Source organism: Periophthalmus magnuspinnatus, chromosome 19, assembly GCF_009829125.3.
Source record: "Periophthalmus magnuspinnatus isolate fPerMag1 chromosome 19, fPerMag1.2.pri, whole genome shotgun sequence".
Taxonomy (NCBI): Eukaryota; Metazoa; Chordata; class Actinopteri; order Gobiiformes; family Gobiidae; genus Periophthalmus; species Periophthalmus magnuspinnatus.
Window position 1 is genome coordinate 4377205 of NC_047144.1, and position 13192 is coordinate 4390396.

The 13192-nt window shown below is 37.2% G+C and overlaps 1 protein-coding gene and 2 non-coding genes across 5 annotated transcripts in view; 1 reads left to right on the plus strand and 2 right to left on the minus strand.

Annotated features, from left to right (window-relative positions):
* Positions 1 to 13192, minus strand: part of rhbdf1b (rhomboid 5 homolog 1b (Drosophila)) — a 40666-nt gene that overhangs the window by 18614 nt on the left and 8860 nt on the right. For 2 of the 3 annotated variants that reach the window (XM_033985293.2, XM_055229630.1), the window contains exon 2: positions 235 to 373. In XM_033985293.2, the coding sequence (XP_033841184.1) occupies positions 235 to 345 (111 nt within the window). In that variant the 5' untranslated portion in view covers positions 346 to 373. Of the gene's footprint in view, positions 1 to 234; positions 374 to 5814; positions 5876 to 13192 lie in introns of those variants that run through there. The other variant, XM_055229631.1, reaches the window with a different exon arrangement.
* trnai-uau (transfer RNA isoleucine (anticodon UAU)) lies at positions 7875 to 7968 on the minus strand. Its single transcript has 2 exons — positions 7931 to 7968; positions 7875 to 7910 (listed from the first exon to the last, which is right to left on the minus strand). It is a non-coding gene; the product is annotated as a tRNA-Ile (tRNA).
* trnai-uau (transfer RNA isoleucine (anticodon UAU)) lies at positions 8514 to 8607 on the plus strand. Its single transcript has 2 exons — positions 8514 to 8551; positions 8572 to 8607. It is a non-coding gene; the product is annotated as a tRNA-Ile (tRNA).

The window sequence follows — 13192 nt, forward strand, 5'->3', positions numbered from 1 at the left end:
CCTTATGGGAACACAAATCAAGTCCCCCATGATGCAAATCCTTTTTTTTTATTACATCAACAACATGATTTAAATTTCAGATGTGAGTTAAAATAGGTTGAGGCCAGTGTTTAGGTTAACGTTAGGCAAGTTGTGAGTATGGTAAAAGGTAGGATAAGTCTTACGGAAATGCTCAGGAAGAATATAATGCCTGATAATCACTAATATGCATGGAGACTATAGTAGAACATGCACCTGAGAGCTGGTTGGTCCTTGGTCAGGCATGACTGGGATGGTGGGGATGTCCACTTTGAGCCATGGGGGCTTCTTCCTCTGCAGGCTGCTCTGGGCGCCCGGGTCGTCCATGCTCCCTCACTCTCACTAGTCCTGCCAGCTGCAAAAAGTATGAATAAAAATGTAATCTATTTGCCAGAAAAAGTGATGACAGTTTCCTATAACCTCCTGAGACCCGAGCTTTAATCAAATAAAATAATAAAAAATAAGTAAATAAAAAAAAAATAATACAAAAAAATAATAAAAACAAATAAAAATAAAATAATTAAATAAAAATAATTAAATAAAAAAATAAAATAAAAAAATAAACAAAATAAATAAATCTTCTAAACTCTTAGAAATATTCAAAATTGAACATGTTCTTGTTGCTGTTCTTCTAAAAATTTGCACTGTGGCCTAAACAATCCAAAATGTGTTGTCCACAGATGAGGACACCAGGTCTCAGGAGGTTAAAATATTGCAACCTGAATAGTATTTACTACAAACAGACAGAACTTATTGACTTTATTTTGCCCCGCCCACTTTTGCAGACTAAATCGGGCTTTCTTTGTGGTGGCGCTTCCGGTTAAGCGGGAATTAATTTCAATGGGGGATTTGGCAAAAGTTTAGCTGCTAAAATATGATATAAAGTAAGTTTATTTGTGTAAAATGTTCAGTGTTCATGTGCACCAACAAGTCAACACTGCACCGATTCTCTGGGAGGCTTTAAAACGGCTTTGGAGTCCCTATAGAACGTATTTGCCGTCAAGATCAGCATACGTACTTTTGAGAGTTTTTAGTCGACAAATCAATCGACAGGACATATCTTCTTTAGTAAACCAAGAATTTCTATAGTCGACTGAAGATCTAGTTATTTTTCATAAAACAATATACACAATAGGGATGGGCGATATCAGCTCCAGTATCGGTATCGGTGCAATATTTACCATTTTTTTTCCAAAGATGACGCAGTCTCTATGTGCCTATGTGCTCATTTGTCTTTTTGAACTGACTAATGTATAAAAATGGAAATAAATGAAAAATTAGGTGAACAAAATGGCTGTATGTTTACAAAATTGTGCAACAAATGATTTCATAACCCAGATAAATACGTACATTTTGTTATATACATTTGTGGGCCTCGCTGTTGATTTAAAAATCTCATCGTTGTTAAGTATTATCGGCCGCATCAGCTACAAAACTGACATCGCTATTAGCTTAAAAAATCTTGATAGAAACATCTCAAATAAATGTTAATTCACACAAACCAGAAAACCATGATACTTGTATGGATGCTAGCTAACACAAGCCAAAATACTTCGCCAAAAACTGCACTTTCCAGACAAAAAAACAACTGTTCTCCACTTCTGTCAACGCCTGGTTTATATTTTACATCAATTCTTTCCAAAACTACATCCTCACATGAATATATTAAACCTTTAAACGCACAACTGAGACATCAACAGTGGAGGCTGTGCTGAATAAGAAGACACGTGTCCCAGTGGTAAAGCAATGAGGGACCACCAACTGTAGCCTGTGGATCATATTAACATAAACAGCACATAAGTAAAATCACAGACTTTTCCTATATGACATGAGCAGATTGATGTGATGAATCTATTTTTCTGGAATTGTCATTTCTAAACCGTACGCTAAAAGAGGTTCACTTGTGTGTGGGACTGTTACGTAGTAAGTAATTGCCAGGACGGTTCAGATAATAACTTCTAGGTCCTTCTAGCTCCTAACTCCTTTATTTTTGGAGCTATGTCACGGGGTCAACCATCAGAGTCCTAGGCAGAGAGGGGAAGGGGCTTCAGCCGCGTGGGAATGAACTGGACCATCCTAACCTGATGCTAGTCCTCATGTTGAGTGCAGAGATCCTCACCCCTGGTTAGGAAGCTCCAGAGGTTCCTGTGTTAACCTCCTGAGACCTGGTGTCCTCATCTGTGGACAACACATTTTGGATTGTTTAGGCCACAGTGCAAATTTTTAGAAGAACAGCAACAAGAACATGTTCAATTTTGAATATTTCTAAGAGTTTAGAAGATTTATTTATTTTGTTTATTTGTTTATTTTATTTTTTTATTTAATTATTTTTATTTAATTATTTTATTTTTATTTGTTTTTATTATTTTTTGTATTTTTATTATTTTTTTTATTTTATTTACTTATTTTTTTTATTATTTTATTTGATTAAAGCTCGGGTCTCAGGAGGTTAATTATTTTTATTTAATTATTTTATTTTTATTTATTTATTTATTTATTTTTTATTTTTATTTTTATTTTTTTTTATTTATTTATTTTTTTTATTATTTTATTTGATTAAAGCTCGGGTCTCAGGAGGTTATAGGAGCAATGAAAGGAAGAATATAGGCTCCTTTCCCTAACTCCTTCCTACCTCACTATTCAACTACTGTGTTAGGACAGTCCTTATCATGCCAGACGGTGACGTACATCCGTTTTTACCTTAAGGAGCTTTGTGGTCAATTTAACAAATTCAAAGCGAGCCCTCCGTTGTTGAAAAATGCAATGTAGGAAATGCAGACTTAACAACAGCATTCCAACTTAATATCACTTTGCGCGCAGCTACGGATACGCACATGGTACTTATAAAACAAAAAAAAGTAAAGAGTGATGCAGAGGTTGTGAGTTCGAGCCTCCCCTGGAGCAAGACCATTTTAATTTCTGCCTAAAAACACAAATAAGGACATTTAAGGAACTTCTTATATTAATAAATACAGTGTGTCATGGTAAATGGTCACTTTTTTTATATAGCGCTTTCCCACCTTCAACGTACTCAAAGCGCTTTACATCAAGGAACCACTCGCCCAGTCACACACACATTCATCCACCAGTGCACACAGACACTGGGAACAAGGTGGGTTAAGCGTCTTGCCCAAGGACACAACAACAGCATCCGCCGACATGTGGGTCAGTGGATGTAACCGCTCAACCGGTAATGTTTACATCGAGAGCGGGATTCAAACCACCGACATTCAAATCAGACCCTTAACATTTAACCCCAAGACTCTTCGTATAGATGTATAAATGTATAGATGTATAAGTGTATAAATGTCAGATGAGCTCCTTCAGGTCTTATTTTCAGGTTTTTTTGTTGTTTTTTTTCATTTCACATGGCAGGACACCCTTTGGATTACAGAATTATGGTCAGAGGTATGGCCTTAAAATGTCATGTTATCAGTAGGTACACAGTTACACAGCCATATTTTTACATCTAGGCAAATGTATATTCAGTATTTGTAACTTGAATAAGTAATAAATACAGAGGCACTTAATTAACAAGTAAAAAAAGTACCGGTAGTTAGATTTATTTTACATCTGGCCCTTTGAGGGAAGCTATTTTGTTGATGTTTTGCTCAGTGAAAATGTGTTTGACACGATCATTTTATTACAGAAACAAATCTTGTATCTCATTGAATTACAGAAAAGAAATTGTTCCCGCAACCTTTCTTTTTGTACTAGATCACGGAGACATAATATACACGCAGACTTCAGTTTTTACTTTGAAACCATTAGATATACTTTCACTCAGGCCTTCATTTCATAACAGGTGATGAATTTAAAGCCCATCAGTAGGTTGGCCATCGCTATACGCCTGAGTATCTCACGTGTTTGTTGAACATTGATTGATTTTAACACAAGATCTCATGATTGTATAAGTCTAAGGACTGACTGCACCAGAGCTGAGATGGGGAAAAATGGCTTTGGCTGTTTTGCGTCCCAAAAATGCAATACAAGAACAAGCAAAACTGGATACTTTGGTGCCACTAATGCACTTTAATAATCTGGTAACAAACATTTATAATCACACCTGCACCTTTTTAATGCTTTAAATGGACTTTGAATGCACTGTTTCACTTATTTTCTTTGTTTTTTGTTTGTATTGTTCTGTCTTTTAACAGGGTGCCCATGAAAAAGAGCGTTGTACTATCATTGGGCTGTATAAATAAAGATAAAGATAATATTGAAACTCATTTATACCACTGACACAATAACCCAAGGGCAGATTTAAACCACAAAAAACATTCTAAATCTACAATTTCTGCAATGAAGAAACGGCAGAATGAAACACTTTAGTACATAGTTTGTATCTGTTATTCTACAAGTCATTTATTCACACTTTTACATCTCAAATCTTCTCATACAGGCAAAAAAATGACCAAAAATTCCACAGTAGCGTAAAGAAAATGCAAGCACAAAAAACACTGACCCCTAAAAATATTTCTCCAACTTTCATATATTGAACAATAAGTCGATATAGTGATTATTGTGACTACTCCTTTACCCATAACCTCAAAAGTGCCGATCTAAAACAACATTTCAACATCGACTGACCTTACAACCTTCGATAAATCCTTTGGTCTATTTCTCCTCCTCTCGAGCTAAGCATCCTGTCATCATCCCAGTCATTGTTGTGTGTGTTTTTCTTTTTTTTTTTCTTTTCTGGAACAGCCGGATTAGAGTTTAATCCCTACGTCGCACACCACATGGTCCCTGCTGTCAGGCCATGATATCGGTCCTCATTTGACTGCGATATTACTGCCGGGGGGGGCGTCAGAACAACTGCGTACAGAGAGATGCATGAATAAGTCATCACACTCTATACTCAATGATCATTCCTAACGCTATTCCTTATGCAAATTTAAAAAACGATACAGTTCTGGGTAGTTTTGAGTAGTGTTGTCGTGATGCTAAAATTTCAACGTTGCGATGATCATTTCTGTCCTGTGAGTGTGACTTTTTTAGTATCGATACCAGCTCAAATAAATATCTAGTTTCGATCCTTTTCACAGCCCTAATTCTGAGATATTTAGGTTTTTGGCTGAACTTTATACAAAAACACTGACACTGTATAAAGATAAAATTCAACTCAGAAATACTTAATACAAACTGGGGACTTTTATGCTGTGAAGAGAGAACGCTAACCACTCAAATTAAGCTTGAAAATACATTTAGATTCCTCCAAGGTTAGTTTTTATTGCTCTGTTGTTAACCTTTCACTGTACTTTTGGTTATTTAACACCTGAATCTGAATACTTTTCATTCATCTTTCTCTAAGTTTGTGTCGAGTTAAAAACATTGTCAGAAAAATCCCTTTCCTTGCGTGTAACTAGCGATGGGATCCGAATCTTTTGGATCTGTTTATGTCAAAAAGCAGTTACTATTTATCTATACGACAGCATGAGAACTAGTTTTATCTACAAACTAATCTCAGACAGAAATGACCAAAACTCAAAAATGATTCAAACTGAGATAATAATAATTTAAAAACTGTGATTATGATGCCGAATATGTGAAAAGCTCTCCCTGTCGTGCGGCCTCCTCTGCTTCTGTAATGATTCTTGTATTGGTTCTGCGTCAATCAGTGTAAAAATGCATAAAAAATAAAAATCCATCTTCGAGCATCACATCACTGCATGTAACCACACACCGAGCACTGCGAATAAAAACTTCCCCTCCATAATTCATGTTTCGGTCACACGCTGCTCGCTTTTATAGAAATATAGTCACGTGAATTTACCAACTGTGACATTTCCTGACCTGTCGACCCCAAATACGTCCCACGAGGCTCGCTGACACATCTCGACACACGTATTCCAATAGAAAACCATGCGAATAAGGTTTCACTTGCGTTTCTGTGAAGCTGAAACAGGCGTTATTTGACTTACTTCCTGCCCCACACCTCTTTCTCTTTCACTCTGACGCACTGAAGTTGGTAAAGACAGTCTAAAGTGTGAAGATAGACAGAGGAAACATAGTGCAAGTGTATTTAAACTCCATTAACCAGAGGTGGGTACAATGTAGTGTTTGGGAAAAGCGTAAATTTATGTGTCTATGTATTCAAAATAAGGTTCAAAAGCGGCGATGACCAATTTCCAGTCAGTGCACAGTATTTATAAGACAGGAACCTGCAGACTGATGCTGAGGCTGTGAGTTCAAGTCTCACCTGGAGCAATAAGTTCAACCGTTAAACAGCTTCCAGCGTGAATAAATACGTCTTTACTTTATGAACAAATACTGGCCACTTGGTGATGTCAGCAGGCCGTCCACGAGTTTCAACTTGCATCATTAAAAAATTCTATAAATGTCAATAATAAGACGAATATGCACCAGTAGCCCGATGGGTCAGAGTTCAAGCCTCACCTGAAGCCATTTTAAACATGTCCAGGAGCATAAGCATTTGACAGACTGAAATAAGAACTGCTAAACTTGGATGTGATTGTGATAAATCTTGCAGCTGGGATGTTTCAACTACGTATAAGCTCTGAATTGTCCCTTCATTGTACGCTAAATACGTGTTCTCTGTCTAACGGTCTTCAACTTTCCGCTCTCCGGGTGTGGCTCAAACTCACAACCTCGGCATCACTCTGCAGGTTTCTGTTTTATAAGACCCCAGGTGGAGGCTCTGCGAAATTCCTTTTAGCTTGTTTCTTTGCAGTAACTCATTCATGGTCGTCACAGGCACAAACTTTGCAGTAATCAACGTGAAAGTGTCAGAACAGTGTTGGTGTTATCTTTATTAAGCCCGCCACGAAATCAGCGAACGCAGGATTTATTTCGGATGACGTCACACAACACAGGAAATACACAGGATATATCAGATGTGAAGTTACATAACAAGCAAATAACTGAAGACATGCTAAGAATATTTAGCGCTAAAGTATTGCGTTGTTCTTAAATTATTAATACAATCGAATAACTACAATCACAGCACTAAACCATACGCAGGGAAGCATCCAAAAGGCGCTAGTATGTGATGTAACAGAGCAGAGAAGTCAGATTAACATGCCCTCCACCTCCCCTACTCCTGCTGTCTATCCTCTGCGCTCATAGAACACATGTTACAGTCACATCAGGGCAGGTTACTTCCCCCTCCCTTAGACTGTAATCTGCTGCTAGCTGTGCCAACGAATACAAATAAATGATATAACATCTGCTGCTACTCAAGATGGAACATAAACAATCCCACAACATGGCTGCTAATCTCCGAGCTCAGGTATGAAGTACAACGATACGACAACGTGGACCAACTTTTACTTCACGTGATATTCTTACAGTCTTTGTTTATCATTTTTCAGATAATTCAGCATCATATATAAGATTTTTGGTTTTGTTTTATAAAAGCAAAGATCATATGGTTGGATTAGCCATTGCATGCAGTATTACATATAATATTAATGTTTTCATACTCACAAATGTTCTAACCCTTGGCTGTAGGATTTTTTTTTTGTGTGGAGCTATTCTTGAATTTGAAGTTGATGTAGTTTATAGAAAAAACGTAGCTGATTTCTGCTCCAAAGATTCCAAAGATGTATTGCTCCAGGTGAGGCACAAAGTCACAACCTCAGCATCTCTCTGCAGGTCACAGAACAAATGCACCGCTATCAAACGCCTCATGCATTGTGTTTACCCGATGAAATGACTGAGACACACAACTATTTTGCTAAACTGTGCTCTGCTGATTTGTGTATCCGGATGATTAATGGCTATTCACATTTATTTTCATAGCAGGCTGACGATGGTGGTGTTATTTCTGCCTCTTTACCTTTTTATGGGATGAATAAATCTAGAGATAACAAGCTATTAACTATTAAACTTAATGCTCCAGGTGAGGCTCGAACTCACAACCTCAGCATCACTCCGCAGGTTACTGTCTTATAAGTGCTGCGCGCTGACCAATTGCACCACTGGAACAATGAAAACAACTGAAAGATGCAACTTATAACTTTAAAGAAGATCAATTTTCGAGTTTCCACAGCACATGCTCTCTAAAGTGTTACAAGTGCGCCCCAAAGCAGCGAGAAAACCAAACCAAATATATATTTTGCTATGAGGCTGTTGGATAAAACTCGTTATTTCAGATTTTTAATGTTTTTTGCTTTTTTTTAAATTCTCTTGCTATAATTATATTTTGTGAATCAAAGTCTGCAGTTGCCCAACACAGTGCAACGACATCTGATAAAAGACGACTGTATATGCAACTCTATGTCAAAGAAACTTGTCCAGGTGAGGCTCAAACTCATAACCTCTGCATCACTCGGCAGGTTACTACCTTATAAGTCCTGTATGCTGACCGATTGTGCCACTGGAGAGAGTTATGAGCTATAGAGCTGAGTTATGATGAAAAATGATGAATATTGCCGTAGTAATTAATAACAAAATTAAGATACATACAAACTGTAGAAACTCGAAAATTGATCTTCTTTAGTTATAAGTTGCATTTTTTGGGTGTTTTCACAGCTCCAGTGGTGCAATTGGTCAGCGCGCAGCACTTATAAGACAGTAACCTGCAGAGTGATGCTGAGGTTGTGAGTTCGAGCCTCACCTGGAGCAATAAGTTTAACAGTTTAATAGTTAATAGCTTGTTATCTCTAGATTTATTCATCCCATAAAAAGGTAAAGAGACAGAAATAACACCACCATCGTCAGCCTGCTATGAAAATAAATGTGAATAGCCATTAATCATCCGGATACACAAATCAGCAGAGCACAGTTTAGCAAAATAGTTGTGTGTCTCAGTCATTTCATCAGGTAAACACAATGCATGAGGCGTTTGATAGCGGTGCATTTGTTCTGTGACCTGCAGAGAGATGCTGAGGTTGTGACTTTGTGCCTCACCTGGAGCAATACATCTTTGGAATCTTTGGAGCAGAAATCAGCTACGTTTTTTTCTATAAACTACATCAACTTCAAATTCAAGAATAGCTCCACACACAAAAAAAATCCTACAGCCAAGGGTTAGAACATTTGTGAGTATGAAAACATTAATATTATATGTAATACTGCATGCAATGGCTAATCCAACCATATGATCTTTGCTTTTATAAAACAAAACCAAAAATCTTATATATGATACTGAATTATCTGAAAAATGATAAACAAAGACTGTAAGAATATCACGTGAAGTAAAAGTTGGTCCACGTTGTCGTATCGTTGTACTTCATACCTGAGCTCGGAGATTTAGTCTCAAGTCATCGTCGTTCCAGAAATGTTCTTTTAAAAAAACATAATATTTAGTTGATTCAAAACTTCTGGCAATGCAATTAATGTGGTTTTAAGAGAGACAGACAATAAATTCAGCATGTGGGGTTTGAACTCACAACGTTAGCATCGCTCTGTAGGCTACTTTTTCACAAGTGACTGATTGCACCGCTGGAGCTGAGGTATTGTGCATAGATTAACTTCACTTACATACAATTTCAGAGTGAAGTGGTGGTAGTAGTAGCAGTAGTAGTAGTAGTAGTAGTAGTAGTAGTAGTAGTAGTAGTAGCAGTAGTAGTAGCATGAAGACTATATGCCCAATGCAAAGATGATTTAATAACTAGATCAACAACCCACATTATATCATTCTCCCATTAAAAAAACTGGACATTTTGTTATAAATTACTACGGCGATATTCATCATTTTTCATCATTCTGAAAGCCACGGATAGGCATTGAAAATAAGTAAAACCAATTGACTCCTGAATGCTGTTTTGTTTTTTGTTTTTTTAATAGAAAAACAACATTTTCACAGCAAAGGATTTAAACAAAACGCCCGTGTAGTGAGTCCAATGAGTTCAAAACTAGATGTACCACCCACATTACGTCATTCTCACATTAAAAGCTTGTATTTCAGTATTCTGGTGCAGTTACTTCTTCATTTGGCAGAATTCAGCGTACAGTTACTTTTCTAAAATCAAAGGGATACATGTTCATACTTGATCAAGCAATTTTGGCTTCGAACTGCACGAGATTAGCGAGAAAAAAAAAGAAAACACAGCCCTTGCAGTATGCGTGTTAAATTGTGTGTAATTACGTTTTTTCACTGTAATATAATGCAAATTGTGTAAAAGCATTCAAAGTATTCAGGATACAGTACTCTGACTGGACCATGTATCGGGAATATGTTACAAAATACACATTAATGCAGGTATTCAGTATTCTGTGACACATTTTCAAAGTATTCTTTCCGATACTGCGTACACACTCATAACGAATACAGGAAGCAGCTACTTAACTACAACTGTGGAACTGTCAAAACGTACAAACACACACCCACACTTCATATCCCATAATCCTCTCTGACAACAGCTCTATGTGGTCTATGAACTTGCAACCCACTCCAGATTGTTGACACTCGGTTTTGTCATTCACCGCAAGGACAACTATTTAACAGGCATTTTTAATTTACTTTTAAAATTAATTTACCCAGCAGATGTAGGATGTTTATATATGTGTACTTAGACTTTACATAATCAAATAAAGAACAATTTCTCCAAAGTTACTGGAAAGTTTACTGAGAAATTCAAGCATTTTTTTTACAGTATTACCGTCGTTTTGCCCTGACTCATACATACAGTTTTTTAAGTTTAACTGTATCTCACCCTACGTTTGCTGCAGTCGTATTTGTGGTTTATCTGACACACTGCCAACTCTGCAAAAACTCCAAAGAAGACTGCTCCTCCACCTTCTGCAAAGCAACACATGTACCAAAATAGTCAACTTACTTTTCATACTTTTCACCATTGTCAGCAACTTTCAGGGAGAAGAGAGTGAAGTGCAGTAAAAGCAAAACACAACCGTTGTCGACATTAAGAAGCAAACCTAAAGGGAAAAACTGTCGGCTTCATATGAGTTTGAACTTAGATGTGTCCTGTGTGTGATGTGTGTACTTCTAAGACAGTAACCTGCAGAGTGATGCTGAGGCTGTGAGTTTGAACCTCATATGAAGCAAAAGTATTTGTGTTTTCCATTAAAATGTGTCTATTACAAGAAGCAAGTACTCTCTGGTTACTTTCTAAATGGCTTTTTGCTCCAGCTGAGGCTTAAACTCACAACCTCAGCATGTTACTGTCTTATAAATACCGCGCACTGACCGATTGCGCCGCTGTAGCTGGTATTCATCTTCAAATTTTGCGAGTTTAGAAAGAAAATGCATGACCAAAGTAAGTAAACACAAAAAAACTGCTAAAAATACTATAATCCAGGACGAGGGGGACTTGTTACTTGCACACACCTTGGATACTTTCCTCAAAATCTCAACAAATGTGGATTTAACTTAAATACACAAAAAACTGCTAAAAAATACTATAATCCAGGACGAGGGGGACTTGTTACTTGCATACACCTTGGATACTTTCCTCAAAATCTCAACAAATGTGGATTTAACTTAAATACACAAAAAACACAAAAAACTGCTAAAAATACTATAATCCAGGACGAGGGGGACTTGTTACTTGCGCACACCTTGGATACTTTCCTCAAAATCTCAACAAATGTGGATTTAACTTAAATACACATATGCAAAACAAGTATAAACATGCAGCATAAGAACATTTACTTACATTACATTGCATGGGTGTAGCACAGGAAGAAGCTGCAACAAAGTCAAAGTTAACAACGTCATATGGTTAAGTTTCAACCACTTGTGAACAGTAAAAGATCCCCTAAATGCAAATTACTACTGATACCACTGCTCTCTCACAAAGTCACTAAAACTATGAACTATGGGAGGCTATAATTATGTCTTGAAAGCCGTCTCTTCCAGACTCATTTATCACTGCCTGGCCCTGTAGAAATTGAATGGGAGAGTCACCACTGGGGGTTTGATGTGCCAGATCCACTTGAGAGGAGCAGAGCAGGGGGCAAGTCTGGAGCTTCTGCCAAATGAGATTCAAGCTGCAGCCGACCGACACAGACACAAAAGGGAAGAAAGGACCGTGTGAGGCTGAATCAAACCAAAACACTGACAAAAAGAGAACATTTTAAAGATTTTGTTTTATATTTAAAGGTCCTACATCACGTACAAAGTATCCCTGTGAGCTTTAATTCATGTTATAATGTTGATACTTCCAAAAAAACAGACCTAGAGTTGTGTTTTGTTTCATTCACACATGTTTGAGTAACCCCGTGTTATTAGTCTGTCTACATCTCTAAAGCGTAAAATGCGCTGTTCCACCTTGTGATGTCATGAAGTGGTAGTTTTCAAGTTAACAGCTACATTTCACCTTTTGTTCAGTAGAGATTGGCAATTCCAGGGCTGAAATCGTCCAAATGATTCTAGTGACAGCGGAAGGAGTTTAGAAACACAGCGGAGCACTTCCTGTATTACCACATGATGACATCACAAGGTGGAATGAAGTGTTTTCTGTTTTAGTCAAGAACTTTATTTGCAGGGTTTGTGTGTTAAATATGTGTGAATGAAACAAAACAACTGGAACATCTGAAAATAGAGTAATATGGGCCCTTTAACTTCAAGATTTATGTAGATTTAGTGTTCAAATGTAGACAAGAAATATACCAGGAAGTGGCAAATAATCTCATTTATATTCACACAATTTAATCACAGTTATAGACAACATTTTGAGGACTTTTCCCTCAAAAGACTGGATATTTTGTTGTTAAATACTACGACAACATTCAGAATTTTTCATCATTCTAAAAGCCACGAATAGGCATCGAAAATAAGTAAGTTTGCAGGGGGTTTTTTAATAGAAAAACAACATTTTTACAGGGATGGAAACACTACCTGTGAGTAACGATAGCTGCAACCACTTAAGTCCGTAACTGCACAATAAAGGCAATTTGAGAGCTGAAATAAATAATCATATTCATTAGCTGGTCCAAAACAGAACAAACTTGGCCATAGTTGTTAGCGCAATAGCTTGTGACCATTTTGTATTAAATTAACCCAACAAAAATTTGAAAACTACCAACATTTAGTATAGCCCAACACTGCAATATCACACTATAATGCCCAAGTTCCACACTAGTTTTCATATTTTGGAGAAAGCTGGAACCACCTGGTCCCTCTACGCAGCCAGTGGACCCATATTGTGAGTTTCCTCTATTGGCGGCCGTGTATGAAACGCTAATGATAATTGCCTGCAGATGCCACTTTGGACTGGGACACTGGGGAGCCGAGACGGGACCTCAA